This window comes from Hippocampus guttulatus, chromosome 20 (genome assembly GCF_054856545.1).
Source record: "Hippocampus guttulatus isolate MCC_2025c chromosome 20, RoL_Hgut_1.0, whole genome shotgun sequence".
Classification (NCBI taxonomy): Eukaryota; Metazoa; Chordata; class Actinopteri; order Syngnathiformes; family Syngnathidae; genus Hippocampus; species Hippocampus guttulatus.
The window spans coordinates 1748883-1770466 of NC_141280.1; the positions used below are offsets into that span (position 1 = coordinate 1748883).

Sequence of the window (21584 nt, forward strand, 5' to 3'; positions counted from 1 at the left end):
AAAGCGTAATCGTTGATTACTCGTTATTATTGTTTGAGAGTATTGAACTAGATGCATAATTAATGTACAGAAATAATAAATGCAGACAATCAAATATAATAAAACAATAACCCATAGTACCTGGGAGGGCTGGCAGTGAAAGGGTTAACTCATGTATAATTTTGTGTTTGTATTGTAGTGCCCCGTGTGGTCAAAGTGAATACTACAGAATCCATCCATCTATTTTTTTGGGCTGGATGGATAATATTTTAAGGAATTTATTTCGGAATCTGAAAGATGTTTTACTTTGAAAAAATACCGGATTCTCTGTTACATCCTGCTACGGAGTGTCGAAGTGACAGAAGAAAGAAGAAGACGACACCACTTGTGGGAAGGAGAGAATCACGGAGGAGGACTTGGAAACTGTATCTATATTCAAAAACAGATTTCATGTCTTTGTATTTCAAGCCAATTTCAAAGTAAAATGACATTAAACTCGCCAACGGGTGAAAAGGCTCCATGTTTGTTGTTTTCAGTTACCCGGAGGATGACCCGAAAGTACATGAAGCGCATAAAAAAAAGAGAGACCCCTGGCAAAAAAAAAAAAAAAAGTTTTTTCTCACAATCTTTGCAATGGAATGCAAAAGGTTTTTTTCCCTCATGTCACATTGAGTGGGCGCACGCCAAAAAGACATCCAACCTGCTGGGAAGAAAGACGCGGCTGTGTCAAGTCAGCAGAGACACTGTAGCTAAGCGGAAACGCTGCCCACCTTCTATCAAAGTAATCTGGCCAATGTGTGATTTTGAAAGTATTTTTCACGTTATGTTTTCATTTATATTATATTTTGCTTGATTTAATATATCTATTATCAAATCTGAAAGTTGACAGTAAATTGCTCCCGAACTTCAAAATGCATCCCGGTATTCCGCCAATGCTTTTAATTTCTCAGTAATAACCGGAAGTTATGTCGGTATTCATCTTCGCTTGATGCTAGGCAGGAACCACAAAGGAGGAGGAGGAGGGGGAAGACGGCGGTGTGGGTGAGGACAGTCGCGGGGTGGGGGGAGGACAGTAGGACAGGAGGGTGCGGGTTAGGGGGCCTCGGCACATTGTTGCCGACTCGAGGAGCGACGAGGTCGTTCCACGTGAATTTTCATTCCAGTTGCCCGGTAAGCTTGAACCATTTCAATGTTGCGTGCATCTGCGCGGTTTCTCGCGTCCACTCCTGCCCGTGGCCCGCGATGGTTTATTGCGGCGAAATTACTTTCAATTAATACACACCACCGGTGTGGAGGTGGCTGCAAAAGGTTCACCGTGGTGACTCTCGGATTACAGAAAAAAAAATCTGGGATCATTTGCATCACGGATTGGATTGATAAATTTGTCTGAGTTATCTGTTAGATGACGCGAATTGCGGACGAGAAGCGTGACGACGAACTTGTTCGTAAACGCCCTCACGTCATCATTTTTAAATCCGATAACCTTATTGCTGCACAGGCAGGTCAGGTGGTTTTTAGTGGGTAACAATGCATGTTGCCTTTTAAACGTTTCTATTCTTTTTTTCTTTTCTTTTTTGTACAAAAGGAGTATTTAGGCGCATAAACGTAAAGCTGTAAATGTGCTATCTGTGTGTGAGTACAGTCACATAGCTAACATGCAATAAATGACATCGTACGAAAAATGTATTCAATTGTCAGGTCATATCAGAATCAGATGGTCATTCGTTACAGATGTCGAAAACCGCCCTGAATGAAACCAACAATGTACGAGATTGAAATATGATGAACACTGCGTTTTAACCACCCTTCTGGCTGTTACGATGTATTTCGAGTCCAATGTGGGAATAAAATCACGATGTCGCTTATTGCGTGTTTTTTTCCCCCCCAGATAAGCTTGAACATTGTCAGTCATCACTGATCTTTTTCCAGAGCGTCCATGCCAGCTGGAGGACGCAGAGTCACACGAGTCATTTGGTCAAAGCGCGGCATCTTAAAGGACCGCAGCATCTCTGAGCCGACGCCGTCGCTGTGACTCACCCGCAATGGACGCGGAGGGCTTGAATCACGGCCGACCGCGCCGCCGGACGCTCGCCGACTTCTGGTGATCTGGAGCGAAGGGATCGTTTCAACGGACGGTCCCGAGATCGCCGCCTCTTCCTCGGGTGTCGCCTGAGCTTCTCCGCGACCCCTGCGGCCGAGCGGTCATGGGTCTCCTATGGGTGCCGTGGGTGTCCATGTTGACGGCGTGCGTCGCCATTCCCATGGGGAGCCACAGCCTGTTTACCTGCGAGCCCATCACGCTGCGGATGTGCCAGGAGCTTCCCTACAACGCCACCTTCATGCCCAACGCGCTCAACCACTACGATCAGCAAACGGCCGCTCTGGCCATGGAGGTACGCTGCAGCGCCGACACGCCAAAGAAAGTCGTTTTCACCAAAAGGGCAGATCAAGGAAGGGGGAAAAAAATAATAATAATCAGCATTTGAAAATGACATTGTGGAACAATTTGTCCGAATGCTGAATCGCTATTAAGGACAAAATTCAAGCATGCAGCCCTCCAATTGTAATTGATAAAAATCAATGACGCACAGATAACTTTCATATGTCTAAAGTTCATCATTTTCACTGCGAAATTAGGGTTTGTTTGTTTTGTTTTTTTTAATCACTATCTTGCCGATAGTAGGCAAGCCGCTCTCAAAGTGCTCGCCTACTTTCTTCCGGAGCCTGGAGTGCATTCCCAAAACATGAAGAAGAAAACGAATCCTTCATATTCGCGCCGCGGGAAAGCAAGAAGAGTGCATTATTAAACGGCAGTGAATCACACGGGCGCGTTTGTCCTAAAATAGTCGGCAGCGTTGTTTTTTCGCCATCCGAAAGGCACTCCGGCGACATTTTTGAACTCCACGTTTGAAGCCGTCTGCTCCGTTTGACTGCGGCGCGAACGCCAGCGGGCGCGCTTGCTTTCAATTTGTTTCCATCAACGGATTAAAGATGATAATCCACAATTTGTTGTTTTCTCTCTCCTCGGGATAATCCCTACATTTCACAGCCGTACCACAATCAAGGAGCAGATGCATTCCCTCATATGAACTAAATCCCATATTTCAGATGGCGGCGGCCGATCCCTGCCGCCTGCTCCGATCTTTTGAGCAACTCGTGACCCCGAACGACGACAGAACCGTTTATTTCGGTTGATCTCTTCGGGCGCATCGCGACCCCCTTCGGCCTCCCTTTCCCAACGTCGGCCCTTGACCCCGCCCCCCCGGAGCACCGCGGCCGCGGCGTTGTAGCGTAGCGCTCCGTCGGCCACCTGTGCCGGCTCCACCTCGCTTTGGCCGCTTCGCCCAAGCGGGGAGCGGGAAGTCAAATCCGACGTTATGTAACCGGGCGCCGTGTCGCACGCCGCGCTCATATTTGCGTTCGCCACTGGAAACGAGGAGAACCCTCTAAATCATCTAAATGCACGGCAACCCCCCCCCCCCCCCGCCCCAACGTATTCCCTATGTTTGTTTTTTTTTTTTGCGGCCTACGATATTTTTTAACAAGTGTTTGTTGTTTCAGTACCGATCGCATGTGTGCGGTGGTACAACGAGAAGGCGTCTGGCTTTGACGGTGTTCACTTTGATTGGTCACGGATCCACAATTAAGTCTCTGTTAGAAGCCAGAAATGCGTTTGGAGGCGGGGGGGGGGGGGGGGGGGGGGATTATTACACGGAGACCAAACGGGTTCCAAATCGTGAGGACTGTTGCCCTGTTTGGCCCCAGATCCAGTTCCTGGGAGAATTCAAAGCCTTTAAGATGTTCAGGGCAGGCAAATGAGAATTGACGGATGATTTGCAAAGGAGGGAAGTTCCTCGGATAGCCGAGACAATGCCCATGAATGCCGCGCGCCGCAGAGAAAGCGGCGGTTGGACTGGAACCAACCAACGCCTGGCGTTCTTGCGGCTTTTGTGTCAACCCCTGAAACTGTTGTGGCGCTGGTCCATTTCAAGGGACTGTCAATTTAATATATTCCAGGTTACAATCATGTGCTCCTTCAGATGAAGAGATTGATTTTCGAATTGGTCAGGGATGGCACCGGACTCGTTCCTCTATCTGTCGCCGTTTTCTGTTTTTGGGGATTCCTTTTCGCCGGAGCCCGTCACCGTTGACCGGCGATTGACCTCCACAGCCAAAGTGGGCCAGCGGGCCCCCGGGGCTGGGAAAGGGTTATTTCTGGGCCACAATGATGCCGTCTCCCAAGATAAGCGGCGGCGTGGCGGATTTGACTGGCATGTTGAAAAAAAGAGAAAAGAAAAGGGGGTTAAATCTCTTTTTTCGGGAGAAGGATGCATGAGGACCGGCGTGGCTTCGTCACAGCTGAGCGTCCTGGACATGCAGAACAGATGCTCTTACTGTAACAATGCCCTTTCCCGGCCTGCTCTGTGAGCATATTCCGTCTTTATTTTGGCCGCTTTCCTCTTCCTGCTTGGACTCGGCCCTCTTTGGGGGGGCTCTACGCACCCTGCGCGGTTGAAATGAGCGTTTGCACTTCGGCCGTCGTTTTCTTTCATCGCGGGGAATGATTTTGAGCCTCACGTGTGAACATCGGCGCAACTACGGGGAATTTGTGGGGGTCTTCCCGGCCTTCGGCGGACGTGCGAAGGGGGCCAATTGGTGTCGGCAATGTCCGCATGCGTTGTTGACGTTGAAGCCCAAGCTGAGCCTCGTTTCCGGGAAGCGCCGATTACGCCTTTTGTATGCCGACTTGTTTTGTGCTTGCGCACTCCACAAATGAGTGCGCAGTGACACAAAGGCCAGGCCCCCGTTTTTCAACCGCTTCTTGTCCTTGCCGAGGCTTGAGCGAAGCTGCCCCGCTCGGGTTTCCAGCACACCCGGCCAGACCCCGCGTCATGTTACAAGTGTTGCCGGGAAGGGATCGCTTTGAACAGATGCTCCACCCGTGCGGCGCCTGGCTAGTAAAGACGTATCCCCCCCCCCCCCCCCCCCCCGCATCTGAAAAAGGACACAACGCCGTCTGGTAAATCCAACCCGGCGTGACCTCGGCTTAAAAAGACCCCCTTGTTTTATTTAATGTCCAACAGGCTCTTTATTGGCTGCCGACTGAATGAGAAGCTCATCGAGCGTGCGAGCGAGGCGCCGCTTTACACGGCGAGGCCACGTTTTGAAACACTTTCTTGGCGGTGAATGACAAGACCGACTCGGTGGACCCATCGCTCTGCTCTCTCAACTCGCATTTGCCCTCCCTCCTCCCCCGTCGGTCTCTTTTGTCCGTCCCCTCCCCCTACGCGGGGCTCACCCGTTGCCTGGGAAACGGTCCCGATTGTGCTTATTAACAAAGGGAGCGGAGGCTTTCTTGCCTCCCGGGAGGCGGTCCCCTCCGGCCCGCACCCTGACCTCCTCGAACCTTGCTTTACCCCCGCCCCCACCTGCCTTAGTGATGCATCAATCGTTACCATGACGCCAAAGTTTGAAATTTGAAGAATGGAATGGCAGCAGAGGAGGGACAACGGGGTGATGGGGGGGGGGGGGGGGGGCATTGACGGGAAGAGAAATGACTGCCACCCCCCCCCCCCTTTGGTAATAGCTCAAATCAGGCCAAGCCGCCACGACCATCAGTCAGCGGTGCTTTCGTTCAAAAACAAATTGCTTGAGCATTCACGAAGACATACGCTACTGCATTTGAATGCACTTCATCAGATTAGGCGGTATTAATAATTGATTCCACTCTGATCTTAATCATATTCAAATACGCTGCGTAATCAGTCGAGTGCTCAGGGGTGAATGGAAGGTCAAAGACGTTTCTTTTCAGTCCGCACAAGTCTAGTTTCACTTCAATTAAAACAAAAACAACAAAAAAAAAACAGACAAACTAAATCATTGCACAATATTTTCATCCACCAAAAGGTTGAGAATTTGAAATCACAATTTCGATCTTGGCCCAAAAGACTCAGACTTGGGCTCGTTTCTCTCGCTGTTGTCTGTCTGTCCATCTGTGATCTGGATTATGCAAGAAAGGACTGATTGTCTTTCAATTAGGTGAAAGGCTCTATGGTAAAAAACGTTTTTTGTTTTGTTTTTCCTCTACATTTCTAATTATTATAAATGAAGATTAAAAAAAAAATTGTCATTTTTAGTTCACTTGCTTCAATGGAGTTTCAACTCTCCTCACGAATAAATGACACAAACGAATTGTTTACCAAATGCGAGTCGCCTGCGGGAATGAAACGATTTTGCCATCACCTGTGCAAGTTGACACGCGATTGCTCCTTACTTGCTTTGATAATTGGACCAGTGGTTGGCCAGCTGTTACCCGTGTAGCCATTAACATTCAATCCCCACGGCAACCCCCCCCCCACCCCCACCCTTAACCTCCCTTGGAGCCCTATAGGCCAGATGTCTCATCCACGACGCGGGGCCGCCTCCCGCCAGCCCGCATGGTGGCTGCTGTTGATTCTTTTCATAAAATGGCTGTCGGCGTCGTGAAGATGTGGAGGAGGGGGTAGCGGTGGGAGAGCAACTCGGAATCGCGAAGGGGGCTTAAAAATAGACAAAGAAGGTGAATAGGAAGAAGAATACAACGCAAGCTCTTTCGATGCACGCGCGTCATCCCGTCTTGGCGCCTTTTGTGCGTTCGAGCGCTGCGGAGGAATTTCAATTCCGATATGAACCGCGTCACTCGCCTGCGCTCATCAAAACTGTCCCAAAGATCAACATGCATTTTTTTTTTTTTTTTTTTTTTTTTTTTTTTGCCGTGACAACTGTCGAGTCGTGAGCCGGCATCGCCATCGCGATAGAATGACTTCATCTTGTTGCGTTCGTGAGGTGAAATGACCAAAGCGGCTTTACCGGGTGACTTTTCGTCAACGTGACGGGAGCGAGCGCTTTGTGCATTCTAAGCCTTTTACATAAATGCATCCAACACATGTGGGCGGCAGACCGCGCTCCGACTTGATACTTCCCGAGCGTAATGAGGACAGAAACAGACTTCCCAACGGATGCAGTCGATATTTACTACTACTTGGGACGAAATCCATTCACGGACAACCGCTTCCACACGTCAAGCAAATTCGCCGACTGATGCTCGTTCTGCCCGTCCCGATGTCAGCGTCCTCATTTATGATGATGAGCGAGCAAGCGCAATTCAACAACACGACTGTACTTGCGCGGTCGCAGAGTGCCTCATTGTGGCAGTCGGTCGCAGCAGTCGGTCCTCCGAGATACACAAAGGCCCTGTCAGCAGCGGGACGTGTGCGCAATCGTGCGTGTGTGAAGATGGGCGCGGGAGGGGTGGGGGGGGGTATAGCGGATTCTTGAGACAGGGCCAGTGTTGTTTTTACACACTCATCAAGTTCAACCGTCAGACGACATGCTCCGTTGCTTCCTTTGTGCCTCTTTGGCCCACATTTCAGAGCCACATCAACACTTAACAACACACTTCCTGTGTCTTTTGTACCCCCGCCCCTCCCTCCCCCCTCCATCCTCCTGCAGCCTTTCCACCCCATGGTCAACTTGCAGTGCTCCCCCGAGCTCAGGATGTTTCTGTGCGCTCTGTACGCGCCCGTCTGCAGCGAGTACGGCCGCGTGACGCCGCCCTGCCGCCGGCTGTGTTTGCGGGCCAAAAGCGACTGCTACAAACTCATGGACATGTTTGGCGTCGGCTGGCCCGAAGAGATGGACTGCAACAGGTTGGTGCCCGACCGCCTGCGGTTTAAGAGCCGTTTGGTCGGGGGCGAGACGGCGTGAGAAGACGGAGGACCGGCGAGACCGTCGACAAATTGAACGAAGCGCACCGCTTACTCCAAAGCAGGGGTGGGCAATTATTTTTTGCATAGGGCCACATGAGAATCAGAAAACATTATGGAGGGCCGGATCAAAAGGGTGAACTAAATTCGACGTAATATTAATTGGATTTCTTTATTTAAAAAGCAGTATTTTGCATTTTTTGGCACGTTTTTCAGACTTTAAGAGTACATTATTCTGTCGTATCGAACGGGATTTGCTTGACTTGGCGCTACTGCGGGCTTCCGTATCGTCTCCCCCTTCCTCCCTATGCTCTGCAACTTCAAGTAACTGTGCCACCTGGCGTTGAAATGCCTGTCATTACAAGTCCAAATGAAATGAATGCAGTCGTTGACATCGAACCTTAATTGTGTACCAACCTTCGGCGGGCCGGATTAAAAAAAACAACGGGCCGGATTTGGCCCGCGGGCCGTAGTTTGCCCACCTCTGCTCCAAAGGAAACAGCAGCGATTTGATTGCGAGCTAAAAAGGGGAAACCGCAACGTCGTACATCACGTTGCGATGTTTATGCTGAAAAAGGGCAAACTTGGGGCGAGTTTTTTTTTTTTTTTTTCGATAAACCAAGCAACAATGAACAATTTGTGTTTTGCTCACGCTAAAGAGACGCATTTGCGTATCGAAAAAGGAATGCAGGTGGATGCGCGTACGATTGTGGAAATCGCGGTCGCGTTTGAGTGCTCAGCGAGCGGAAGACTTTTCATTGGCTACGTCATCCTGTCACCCGTCAGGTTTCCGGACTGCGACGAGCCCTACCCCCGCCCCGTCGACCTCCTCTCCAGCGCAGACGCGACCGAGCCCACCGTTCCCGTTCAGCGAGACTACGGATTCTGGTGCCCCCGAGAGCTGAAAATCGACCCGGAGCTGGGCTACACCTTCATGGGGGTCCGCGACTGCTCGCCCCCTTGTCCCAACATGTACTTCACTCGCGAGGAACTGACCTTCGCACGCTACTTCATCGGCGTGGTGTCCATCGTGTGCCTCTCCGCCACCGTCTTCACCTTCCTGACTTTCCTCATCGACGTGTCGCGCTTCCGCTACCCGGAGCGGCCCATCATCTTCTACGCGGTGTGTTACATGATGGTGTCGCTGGTGTTCTTCCTCGGTTTCCTGTTGGAGGACCGGGTGGCGTGTAACGCCGCCGTTCCGGGGAGGTTTCGGGCCTCGACGGTGACTCAAGGCTCCCACAATAAGGTGAGGCGGCACCGCCGCGTTCCCGACAAACTTTCTGGTCATCTTTCCCCGACGTCGTTGCCGCTCCGTTTCAGGCCTGCACGCTCCTCTTTATGGTGCTGTATTTCTTCACGGTGGCGGGCAGCGTCTGGTGGGTCATCCTCACCGTCACGTGGTTCCTGGCCGCCGTTCCCAAGTGGGGCAGCGAGGCCATCGAGAAGAAGGCCCTCCTCTTCCACGCCTGCGCCTGGGGCGTCCCCGGCGCGCTCACCGTCAGCCTGCTCGCCATGAACAAGATCGAGGGAGACGGCGTCGGCGGCGTTTGCTTCGTGGGCCTCTACGACCTGCCGGCGCTGCGCTGGTTCTTGCTGGCTCCGCTGGGGGTGGACGTGGTGGTGAGCAAACGACGGGCCGACGTCGCCGCGCCGGCGGCCGACTGACCAGGACCCATTCTCGCCCGCCTCGTCCCTATTCCGGCAGGTGGGCGTGGCGCTCCTGCTCGCCGGGATCGCGGCTCTCAACCGCGTCCGCGTGGAGATCCCCCTGGAGAAGGAGAACCGGGAGAAACTGGTCAAGTTCATGATTCGCATCGGCGTGTTCTCCGTGCTCTACCTGGTGCCTCTGCTGAGCGTTCTGGCCTGCTACCTCTACGAGAACAGCCACAGGAGCGTCTGGGAGACGACGTGGGTCCGGGAGAAGTGTCGCCACTACCACATTCCCTGCCCCTACCAGGTGACACCACAACACTGACAACACTTTACAAGTGAATTTCTTTTGGGAAGTGGGGGTGGGGGATAAATGACAATAAGAAATGTATTGTGATATTCATTCCTCTTCGGCAGCGACAACATTTGCAAACACTATTCTCTTTTGGAATGAAGCTGGAACATAAAATGTGAAAAAAAGGGACGAAGAGTGAGAACTGTAGCTCACAAGCGAGATGCGGCAAGATGGTGGACTCGACTGTAATCTGATGTGTAATCTGGGAATTTAGTTCAAAAGAGCAGCACTGTAATCCAGTGTGTTTGCTTGTGTAGTGGGCGGGTGGGGGGGGGGGGGGGGGTTGTTGGGTTCAAGTCAGCTCGCATCGTTGCAGTTGCACACGCCCAACCCCCACTTCGTCGTCTTTATGAAATGACGCACATCTGCACGGTTGACTTCTCGGACTCTCAGCGCCTTTCTATATTTATCTTTTATCTAAACTTGCCCCCAGGCTAAGACATCAGTTGGCCTGCGTGATGACACACACACACACACACACGCGCACACACGCACATTTTGAAATACGATGTATGAAGCAGTTGGGAGGTGCTTTGGGCTCAATGCGGCACCTGCTGAAACTTTGGCCTCTCGGCCTCGTTTGCTCCTAATTTGGGTGCGAGGGACAAAATGACAATTCAAATTGAATAATTAGAATGATAATGGTTTGAATCATTCGATTAAAAGCAGCCTTATTTTGAATTGAATAGTCATACACTGAAATCAATCTGAATGTATTGTTACGTGAAATAATCTAACTTTTGATCAATGCCTCACCCCCACCCCGCCCCCCTTTTTTTTCCATGATTGTGTGTGTGTGTTGTGTGCAGGTGGGGCAGAGCAGTCGTCCTGACCTGTCCCTCTTCCTGATCAAGTACGCGATGATGCTGATCGTGGGGATCCCGTCTGTGTTCTGGGTGGGCAGCAAGAAGACCTGCTTCGAGTGGGCCAGCTTCTTCCACGGCAAGCGACGCAAAGAGTACGACGACACTGCAATGAGACACTTGGCACACGCGCACCAACATTTAAGGGGGCTCCAACTGATGAATGGAATTGCAGTTCATTTCAATCGGAACCTTTGATTGTGACGTGTCAGTCTTCTGAATTGACGTGTTTTTTGAGGCAGCTTGATTGTGAAAGCGGGTCCTTGTCCTCACTTGCCCCGCCCCCCCCCAACTCAAGAGTGTTCAGCCCGTCTCCCAGCGACTCGTCCACTCACCCGTCTTTCCTCTCCCACCTTGCCCCCCACCCGTCCACCTTCCCGCTGTCCCTGCCCACCTCCCCCCTCTTCCCCTCCCCGGGCCCCGCGTCTCTCCTCAGTGCCATGGTTGACAGCCGGCAGGTCCCCCGGGAGCCCGACTTCGCCCGATTGCTCCTGAGGGACCCCCAGGAGCCCGTCGCCAGGAAGTCACGCGGCACGTCCACGCAGGGCACGTCCACGCACGCCTCCTCCACCCACTTAGCCATGCTGGACGAGCCCCCCAGCGGTAGCACCAGCCGGGCGGGCTCGCTGCGCAGCGGCCGCTCCAAGTTGAGCAGCTACCACGGCAGCCTGCGCCGCTCCCGAGATGGCGGGTGAGCTCCTCGCCCACCTGGTCTTCGCCCGAGCGTTTATTTCACGTTGTCAGCCGGCACTCTAACGGCTTTCCGTACTCTTGTTCTTCATGTCTTCTGTCATCGCCGTCGTCGTGGCGTCCGTCAGATACTCGGCCTCCGGCTTCCGAGCGGCCGACGACCGCGCCCCTTACGGCAGCATGCCCCAGCTGGACGATCCTTCCCGAACGAGACACTCGAGCGCAGATCAGCTGGACGGCCTGTCACGACACGGTTCCGCTCACTTGCTGGACATCCACTCGCGGCACGGCAGCGTCAGGGACCTCAGCTGCGTCCCCCAAGCTTCGCTGGGGTTCCCCGCAAACGGCATTCACAGGGTGCTGGAGGAAGACGCAGCATGAGACATTTTACTTAACAATGTGCTCAATCCTTTTTTTTTTTTTTTTTTATGCTTGGGTGCGGAGCAACGCCTTCCAGGTGCCAGACCTACTAGCCAAAATTAAGAACGGACTAGAAAATAATTTTTGGTCTGAACACAATGTCCAATCGTGATCAGAAATCCAAAGACTCACTGGCTACCTTTTGGATGCTTTTATTGCACCTTTTGGAGGTCCTGACGGTCTTTAGCTCGCCCTTGTCCACTCGTTGGCCTTTTTTTTTGTGTGCGTTTATCAGCAGGATGGACTGAAAGCTATTTGCTCGCTGGCTGCACATTCTGGTACGTTGGCTTGCTGAAATCCCTCCGTTCAGAATGTTTTCATGCTCGGTGAATGTGCTTGGGAAATAATTCTTAAACCATGTGTATCTTCCAAAATAGGGGAAAAAAAAGATGTTTCAGGTACAAGTATAACACAGAAACTGCCATGTGTTAGTATTTTGTGGATCATTTAAAATTTGATGGGTGGGACATCGAATTAGTTCCACTTGTGGAATGACCCTCATCAAAATGTAGTCTTTTTTCAAGGTTGATGAATAAAAAATAAACAATACTGAAAAACTATACATATGTCACTTACCTTTATGGAATTGATTACAATAAAAAAATTGAATTATTAAAATAAAACTATTGAAAACTACCACATATTTTACGACCCCCCCCACCCCCTCCCATATTTACCCATCTACAAATATAAGAATAAATAGGCCCCTGAGCACTAAAGTTTGCCCACCCGTGTTGACCAGAGCATTATTTGTCCTGGTGGTTCAAAACTGCATAAATGTACAAAATTCTCTTGAGTTTTTGATTTTTTTTTCCAATGGAAAAGAACAAACATGTTTTGCTAAAAAACACCCACGCGCGCGCGCGCGCACACACACACACACACACACACACGGTGCATTTGTAACAGCCCTCCGCTTTATTGAAATACATCGGAGTCAGGTTAATATGAGTTGTCCACAGAAGTGTGGCAGCCAGTTCCATACATTTTGTTTTGACCTTACACCTTAAATATTTTTGTGCAAAAAGAATCTACATCACCTGTAGTGGGTTATCCTCAGTAAAACGCCCAAACCGTTAAAAAAAAAAAAAAAAAAAAAGAAAAGAAAATCCAAAAGAAAACAAACCAAAAAACAAATGATTACATCTATAACATGCAAAACTGTACAAATTATTACAAAGCAATCCTAAAAAAAAAAACAACCAAAGTGTATTATGATATGAAAGCAAAATATAGAAGGTATTTTAGATAAGACCTCACTGAAATGCAAAGGCAATTTATTTTTTTTCCTTACGTTTTTCTCTCCACAGCAGCCCGAAAACATTTTCTTTTTAATCCACTCCTGCCATAAAAATCATCATATTGCTTCTAACCTTTTCCTGAGTTAGTCTTTCTTGTCGTCTGGATCGTTTTATTTCACCTGTACAGTGTACAACAATGGCCAATAAAAGGTCCTCCTCGCTCTGAGATAATACATTCCACGTGCCGGGCGCTCAGGAGGTGCTTTCAATCAGAATCAAATCGGCTTGGTTAGTAACTCAACCAAAAGAAAAACGCACACAGTGTAGTAGTGTTTCAAAAAAAAAAAAATGGAGAGGAATGACCACGTCGTGTATTTTTGCTTCCCTGACAACCACTTACGAAGTGACAAAATAGCACATTAGAAGCACAGCGTCGTGTAGTGAATAGCCACATGGTAGTGTCATGTGTGAGGACACCTCGCATCCACCAGTAGAAGAAGCAAACTAAAATAACAGTCGGCGCTATGGGAAGCAGATTGGCTTGTGAGTGGGAGGCCAAAAGGAGCTGCGAGCTTTTCAACATAAAGCTCCCAACAGTGTCGACATTCTTTGCTTTTTTTTTTTCTTCCTTTTCTCATTGGGAATGAGCAGCCGATCCCAACAAACGTTCAGCGCAAGCAATGGCTCGACTGAAAGTCTGGATGTTGCCCTCTTTTTTTTCTCACCCATTTTTTGGGGTAACCAAATAAAGCTCACGTGCACACTTTAATAAACATTTTGCCGCATTCACATCCCTGCGGTGCCTCCACGTGTTCATTCAGATTTTCGCTCAAATTCGAATCCATATTTATGGGAGGGGGACAAGGCGTCATAAAATAAGAAAATCGAAACGCAATCGATAAAACAAAAGTTTTAAAATGAATTCCGTATGAATAAAACCCCAAATCACTCGAGAATAAAATAGGAAAAATAATAGGATTATTTCCCCGTGTAGTTCTCTATAGTATTTCCTTATCATATATTACTCTCTACTTGGAACCTATGTACATTATTGTAGTGGTTGGGCCGGGGGGGGCCAAGTGGACCCCTTTGAGGATGAGCGATGAGGTCGCCGGCTGTATTTTGGAAGGAAAACGGATTATAAAGTGACTGCACTTAGTGGGAAGTTTAGTGTTAGCAAAGTCTGCAGCTTGGTTGGGGAGGAGGGCGCAAGGGGGGGGTTTTTGGGGGCCGCCGGCAAAACAAAGGCTTCTAGTCTAATATTGATAAATAAATTAAAATATTGTCCCCTAATACCCAAAGAGCTCCTATGTACAAATACAAATCTTTTTTTTTTCCTGTCTTTGCATCTGAATGAGGCAGGGATGGGGGTGTCAGCATTTGACTCAGACGCCACTTCTACCCCAATAAACAACCGTTAAAGGGGGCGGGTGGGTTGGGTGGGGGGGTCGCGAGGGAGGTAAAGTTGTGTTGGCATTGGTTGGGTGGGGAGTCGTGTGCCGTCACTGGACTGGCGGGCTGGTGGGGGTGCGGGCCGGGTCGGCTCATGTGTCCCAGCCCATTCGGTCAGTGCTCTCCAAGGACAGCGACTTGGTCTTGTGAGGCGAGGCCGGACTGGGGGGGCTGCTGAAGGTGGAACTGTTGGAGGCCGTCGAGTGACGTGGGGAATCCGAGTCCTGCAAAAGAAAAAAAGAAAAGAATGCATTTCGATTTACTTTGAGATTCCTTCTGTTGCCGTGGTGACCGTGTGCGCACATCCAGGATTGGTCATCACAATGACGCGTGATGGCAGGACATGGAGGAGACCAAGTGACCCAAGTGTCGAGCTGAAACGCTTTGGTGAACACTGCGACAATTTCCCCAGAATGTCCAAATGTGGCGCGCGGGTACGTTTGGCAACGAGAACACACATCCAATAACAGTGAGGATGTGAGCCAGTATGCATGTAACACACACGCACACTCACGCACAGACACGCACACGTCTTGTAGGGCGCGGGTCCATTTAAGTCGTTGACATTACCTTCATCTTACTAAGCAAGGTCCTTAAAGCCCTTTTCAGATCGGGGGTCTTCTCCGACGGCGAAACCGCCTGCCACTGCAGAGGAGAGTTGAGACTCAGGGCCGCACCCACAGACAGCATGCTGGGGTGGGGTGGGGGTGGGGGGGTTGAAGGTGCGCGAAAGGCGAGAAATGGGGCAAAATGGGATCGGGCGGCTTCCGGCGCTCAGTGGCCATGAGGGTGGTGACGCGGAGTTTGATTGAGGCGGGATGGGGGGGGGGGGGGGGGGGGGGCTTGTTTAGTTGGGTGGCACACGTCACCCATAACCAAACGACGACAGCGCTTCCTGTTCAATGCTACGCGGCCATGCGACGTGACATGACAAGACTTTCCTTTCACAGAACAGGAAGTAATCATGTAAGGCTGGAACCGGGCCGATGAAACAGCAACAGTCAAGATCAGAAATAGCCGCTTAGGTGGGTGCTGCTGCAGAAATGTGACATTGCGGGGTGCCCACCAGTCAGCAAGTCGGAAGAGGAGGATGAGGTCAAGCGCCCGCTGGGATGTTTGTGGCGGATGGGAGGGGGGGGGGGGGGGGGGGGTGCAACAACTATGATCACATGCAAAGACACAATCGTGTTGTTGGGTCGACTATCCGGGACTATTTCCCCCTTGACCTTTGTTCCACATGAAGGGCTAGGCACTGACCTCTCGGTCAAACTGAGAGAGGGGAACTTCCCCGCAGTCCACGCCTCCACCCGAGGACAGAGAGCTCTCCGAGGGCGACGTCATGGCTTGCCGCTTCGAGCTGTAGCTCCCGCCCGACAGCTCCCGGCGCAGGGCGCTGCCGTTCTGGGAAGACGAGCCTGTGGCGACATCAAGTCAGAAGGAATTCGGGCCACGAGGAGGAGGCGGCGGCGGCGGCGACGTGGCCCACTCACGTATGCCCAGTCCACTGCTGGCACTCATGGAGCGGCCCGGCTCGGCCCTGTTCTTGGTGATGGAAGGGATGCTGACCGAACCGCTGAAGCCCGCGCGGCTCTCTTGGATGCGGACATTCTAAATTGAGCACACGCACAGAAAAAGCGGTGAGGCACAGGCAAAAGCCTGTGAAACTCGACAAATGCCCCAAGAAAATGAAGGTCCTGTGAAATTTGAATGCGTGAACAGGTTTCTTTTTGGAAAGTGTCGAGGGCGGGGCTTTGGGAAGGCCGTTCCAGAGGCTTGCTTTATCCATTCCAAAAGGAGCTCTGATGTTTGCCGAAGGATGAAATTGTGTACGTGGTCGTCCTTCACCACCATGCTTGACGGTACTGTTGGTTGGAAGTCTCCCCTTGAGTCCTCATCATACCCCATGTGGCTAAATAGCTCAATCTTTGGCTCGTCTGATGAGAAATACTTTTGTCCATAAGGCATTTGGCTTGTCCAGGTGGGCAGTCGCAAATTCCTGTCAGGCCGGAAGGTGTCATTTTGGAAGCGCGGGCCTTTTTTCCTGGTTCAATCCAGTTTCTGGCATCGCAACTCTTTTGAGTTAAACTGTGGACAATGGCCCTGGCGTTCGGACAGTTAGCACTTCATAGCAGGCTTGATTCGTGGTGGTGCCCGCCCGGGTTGCGCCACGACATCCCAAATTTTTGTCCCCATTATCTGATTGTTTGGAGCTTTTTCCAGACCCTGATAAAGTGCTGATGCGTCCAAAATATAAGCTAAAGCAACATACCTACCAATGTGTAGGAGTTTTAAAAATGTTTTTTAAAGGCTTTCCCACCTTGCACGAATCTGTTCTGTGTAGTGGTCGATCACACGAATGATCCTTTGATATTGTGGACGGTGGCTGTGCATGTCAATTGGGCGTTTGCAGCGGTGTGCTTGAATACCATGGGCAGGTCTTTGAGAATCTGGATCCCGTCCCCCGGTCCCATGTGGGCAACGTGGTTGAAGTTTGTGGGGTTGGAGATCAGCTTGTTCCTCATCTCTGGATCCCGCAGCATCTCTCTGCAGTCACAAAACCATTTTTACCTCATGCGGCGTTCAATGTTGAGTTGGTAACATAAAACTAATTTCAAATCAATAAGGCAGACTTGTGATTCACATCCTATAAATAAATACATTATGGTGGTCATTGAAATACCTCTCGGTGAGAGAAAATGGGCACAGAATTATCATCCTCAGCATGCGTGTTTAAGTACCTCCTCTGCTGAAGTCGCTCTTCCTCTGGCACCCTGAAGGAGAAGCGTCTCTTATTGTTCATGCTGCGTACCATCTGCTTCCTGCTGTTGTCTGACGTCTCCGGGACGACCAGCTCGTCGCCCTCTGAAAGATCACAACAAAGCCACGGGCATGTTTACATCGGTGACTACAAAGCACTTCTCACACACGCAAGATAGCTTGATCAGCGTTGCCACAGACACATCTGGTGGCAGAAGAGCACGCGGGCTTTTACAAGGCTGTTACGACACCCAGTCAACGGTTAGCGTTCAATGTGTGAGACTAATGCTATGGAGAGAAGTCGTTTTGGGGATTATAGTTGGTCGTTTATCGCCAAATTGCGTAGAGGACAACTCACCAGCTGTTTTGTTTCTAAAGTAGATGAGCCGCACTGTTTCCAAGCCCAACAGGTTCAGGGAGCCGTCGACATTCAAAGGTCGCACCTGTATTCAGACACATGTACAACCGTTGATGGGCCATCATTCAATCATTGGATCAAGCCCAGGCAAGCACTCCCCCCCCCCACCCCCATTTCCGTGAGGGTACAACTTCAAATGTTGTCCACAAGAGGGAGACAGAGGCTGAACTTTCACTGCAGGTCCAAGTGTACCGCTTCCAATTTACCGGACAAACGTATTCCGTGATCAGTTGATTTACATCAACACTAAACACTTAAAACCATCCGTAGGTGCACAACTAAAAGGGTGTCAGCATCGAGCAGCAACAACGTTTTTACGACACAGGTAGCCTGAATTGACTCCATTGTTTCAAAGGTTACTGCAGTGAGTGCTGCCCGCAATTGCTGTATTTTTCCAATTCATGAACCGACACACCTCGAATGTAACATATTTAGACCACATCAAATGGTCTGTGCTGTTACTGTCGTTTAAATGTGCAACGACAATTTTTTTTTTTTAAATTTGGTTTATTCGTTTGCCAAATGGGTATGTGCCCAATTTGTCCATTTACGCTTCAATTTGCATTGGCAGATATCTGATCCACATCAGCTTTATATTCACATTCGGAAGAGGCCTGATTCTCATCAGATGATATTTTCTCCATCTTTATTGTGCCAAGATGCATATGCGAATTGTGCTACAGGAGCAGAATAAACGGACTTGTGTCACTTGAACCATGTGGCACAAATCCAACACAGTCGCTTCAGGTCTTCACACAGTTAAAGAGTTAGCCACAGACCTTCTTCAGCGGGATGGTCTGAATCCACTCCATGGTGTTGACATCAAACACATCAACTGCATTCTCACTGTACACCGACAGGTAAGGGGCATTGTAGCCTGAAAGGGGGAGGGACAGGGTATTGGTTACACATTTCTGTTAAGGCCACATCGATGTCCAGTTTCACTCTAAGAAAGCTTACAGGCGCTGTTTGGCACAGCGGGCCACATGAGCTCCTGCTGGCGTGACCTGCGACCTTGAGAGTCCACGTACACGCCGATGGCACTGAAGCACAGCAACAATTCCTTGCTCGAGATCTCCACGGCACAAAGGGCATCCAGGTTCTGGTGAGGGATAAATGCCAGGGTGTGATCCTCGGAATGAAGCAGGCTAACTGGATTCACGTCACCGTGGACACTGTGGAGGCGATCAGAGGAGGGTTTGTTTTTTTTGAGTCACAATCCATAAAAATGAGGAGGCCAAACGCTCACAGGGACAGCTGATCGAGTACCTGTAGCGGGTGAAGCCAGACTGGTAGCCCACATATAGCCGCTCATTGAGCAGACCCATCCATTGGACAAGCCCTGGAGCCTGCAGCTCCCGCAGCCGACGGTGGCGGGCTTTGCTCTTGTTCACCTGAAGTGGAAGGAGCACAGATTGGAAAAACAAAATTGGCATGACCTGACGCCAAAAAGCCAGGAGGGTCGTGTATGGTTGCTACAAACCTCGTAACACATGATTTGCCTCTTCATGGCCACACAGAGACATGTGAGAGAGCCGTTTCGGACGGGCCCGGAGACAATGGTCTGACAGCCCTTTGTCTCGCCGAGCTTGTAGGACTCGATCTCGCGGCCATCCAGGGCCTGCGAGGGGAAGAGTCGGACGTGGCGGTTCCTTCCAGAGATGACAGCCAGCAGCTGCTCTTGGGGGATCAGGTCGATGTGGTGCACCTTCTTATTGTCGCCCACCCGAATGATTTCTGAAGGAAGGATGCAGCGTGAGAAGGGTCACCGGGAATGACACGGGAAACTCTTTGACATTCTATTTTGTCAAATAGTTTGACAAGGAGTGGCTCTCACCATCTTTGGTGACGTGGATGACAAAGAGGCCTTCTTCGTTGCCCAGGGCGACACGCTCGTGATCTGAGGGAAAAGCAGAATTGTTGGGAATTGTAGCATTGGTCTTGCCCATGAATCCAGCGTGGGGCCATCCCGGGCCAGAATTGATCTGTGTGCGGAGCGACGCCACTGAGACAAATAACACGAGCATTGTGTGTTGAATTCTCACCTATGATAGCAGCAGACTGTGTCGTCTTGATGAGCGGCAGTGTGCTGTCGTAGGCCTCCTTGGGGACGTAGACGAAGCGTTCCTTGAGCTTGTTCTTCTTGAGGATGCGGTGGAGCTCATTGAGAAGACCCACCCACTTGTTTCTCTCCTGGTCACTGTCAGCTAGAATCAAGATGGATGGCTTGTGGTTGCTGGAGGGGGAGAGCTGAGACGCCGTTACCTGTCGAGAGGACAGTGACGTCTGGTGAACATGGGCAAATAAGTAAGGCGTCTCTAGTCTTTTGTTCTTTTACGGTTGCGGCCAAAATCCCCACGGTGAAAAAGGGAAACGACAAATTTGTTGCAATATAAGCAGTGAACAGATGACTACAGGTGAGAAAAACCCACTCTGAATATGCAGGGGATGTCTTTGCGGCTCGCGTGAATGACGTCGGAGGCCAGAACAGAGCTGACGGAAAACTCTTCGTCCCTGGATGAAACAAAACAAGGATAGACAAGGTCAAACCTGCGGGAGCACATGCAATGCAATCCTACGACTGTGACAGAATCGTTTGCAAGTCGTCGGCTTCTGGTGCGTCGTAGTACCTGGCCAGCGGTGCACTTTCTTACCTCATGTCTATGACTTGGCTCACAATGACACTCGGCTGTGTTGTCTTTCCTTCGCCTAACTCGTAGAGAAAGAGTTTGAAGTCGCACACCACTGCCATCGCCCTCTGCCAGCCCTTCTTTACCCCGGTTGGTTTGGGCACCTATTACCCACAAAGCATCTTATTGTCATCTTGACGTCAAGTAACTTGGACTAGAAATAGTCATTTTCCAGCTCACTTACCCTCACATGGCCTTCATACGCCGTACCAATACCCCTCTGAGGATCGATGCCAAGCGGTCCTTTGGTCTGATCCTGCGGGACGGGACATACCGCTGGAGCCTTGTCTGCACATGTTACGTGGCAGGAGAAGTTGCAAACTAGATGAGGAGAGAGCAGTAATCGGGTTAGAGATTTGGAGACTTTCCAATACACCCCGTCACGGTTGCGCTCATTTACAGACATTGTTAAACACACGCGACGCAGTTTGTAGTACCGGGTCAGATTTGGGGTTCTTTATTTTCGTCACTGAATGTTGCTTGCTTTTCAGTTATGTTGAACCGCACTGCGTCATGCACTGTGACCACATGAGACGGACACGGATCCACATCTGAGCATGATGCAGTGCAGTTCAACTAAATGACAAACACAACCATGCGACTGTTACACGACGGCTTAAAAACGGAGCCTTCGTATTGCCGCCTATATAATGATTCCTCTATGCAGCAGTAGAACACTGTTCCTGTGTTGGATCTCATAAGATGTAGCTCGATTGTGGTGGGTGAGGTTTTGGCCGAGTTAGCAACTTGAATTTGCAACGCTCTTACCTTCACAGGTGCAACCTTGGCGTATGAGTCCCACCATGAGGGAAGTGCACTGGTTACATTTTGTGGGCGTGCTGAATGACTTGACTACAAATTGATGTGCTTTTGGCTGGGGGGGGGGGGGGGGGTGGAACAACAACAACAAAAAAAAAACAAGGTAGAGAAAGATGAGATGAAATCTAGTTTTGAACTTGATCATATATTCTGCAACCAACATCGAGAAAAATTGCTAACCTTTGGGGAGGAGCGACCGATACTGCCATATCCTCCTGAGCGCATCGTGGGGGTCTGGACTGCTCGAGGAGAATGATCTATCAACTGAGGGGCACCAAAAGAAAGCAATGTGAAAAGTTAGAGAGATGCTATTGAAGACTAAGTTCAAAATGCAGGCAAATTCCAATTTCTTTTGTCCATATGCAATATGGATGAGAATTTTTCATGCAACGTGAACCGTATAATTCAGATTCTCTCCAAATCTACCCCAGGCCTCTTTTGTATGTGGATATAAATTGAATATGCATCCGATGTGTCTGCAGTATGAACAAATACTCATCCG

At 50.2% G+C, this 21584-nt stretch overlaps 2 protein-coding genes across 9 annotated transcripts in view; one reads left to right on the plus strand and one right to left on the minus strand.

Annotated features, from left to right (window-relative positions):
* The first annotated feature begins 1006 nt into the window (after nucleotides 1-1006).
* Nucleotides 1007-12267, plus strand: fzd3a (frizzled class receptor 3a). The gene is made up of 9 exons (XM_086099651.1): nucleotides 1007-1149; nucleotides 1909-2372; nucleotides 7471-7667; nucleotides 8511-8973; nucleotides 9048-9347; nucleotides 9433-9684; nucleotides 10542-10690; nucleotides 11032-11286; nucleotides 11414-12267. The coding sequence occupies exons 2-9, from the start codon at nucleotides 2184-2186 to the stop codon at nucleotides 11664-11666; spliced, it is 2058 nt and encodes a 685-aa protein (XP_085955777.1). The 5' UTR covers nucleotides 1007-1149; nucleotides 1909-2183; the 3' UTR covers nucleotides 11667-12267.
* A 333-nt stretch (nucleotides 12268-12600) lies between these two features.
* Nucleotides 12601-21584, minus strand: part of cdc42bpab (CDC42 binding protein kinase alpha (DMPK-like) b) — a 49031-nt gene continuing 40047 nt past the window's right edge. For 4 of the 8 annotated variants that reach the window (XM_086099642.1, XM_086099644.1, XM_086099643.1 and 1 more), the window contains 18 exons: nucleotides 21263-21346; nucleotides 21032-21137; nucleotides 20448-20584; nucleotides 20228-20367; nucleotides 20006-20087; nucleotides 19619-19838; nucleotides 19411-19473; nucleotides 19057-19310; nucleotides 18843-18967; nucleotides 18534-18748; nucleotides 18353-18450; nucleotides 17514-17598; nucleotides 17137-17260; nucleotides 16825-16942; nucleotides 15889-16006; nucleotides 15656-15813; nucleotides 14969-15043; nucleotides 12601-14622 (listed from right to left, as the gene is read on the minus strand). In XM_086099642.1, the coding sequence (XP_085955768.1) occupies nucleotides 14491-14622; nucleotides 14969-15043; nucleotides 15656-15813; nucleotides 15889-16006; nucleotides 16825-16942; nucleotides 17137-17260; nucleotides 17514-17598; nucleotides 18353-18450; nucleotides 18534-18748; nucleotides 18843-18967; nucleotides 19057-19310; nucleotides 19411-19473; nucleotides 19619-19838; nucleotides 20006-20087; nucleotides 20228-20367; nucleotides 20448-20584; nucleotides 21032-21137; nucleotides 21263-21346 (2334 nt within the window). In that variant the 3' untranslated portion in view covers nucleotides 12601-14490. Of the gene's footprint in view, nucleotides 14623-14968; nucleotides 15044-15655; nucleotides 15814-15888; nucleotides 16007-16034; nucleotides 16261-16824; nucleotides 16943-17136; nucleotides 17261-17513; nucleotides 17599-18352; nucleotides 18451-18533; nucleotides 18749-18842; nucleotides 18968-19056; nucleotides 19311-19410; nucleotides 19474-19618; nucleotides 19839-20005; nucleotides 20088-20227; nucleotides 20368-20447; nucleotides 20585-21031; nucleotides 21138-21262; nucleotides 21347-21584 lie in introns of those variants that run through there. The other 4 variants (XM_086099646.1, XM_086099650.1, XM_086099648.1 and 1 more) reach the window with 3 other exon arrangements.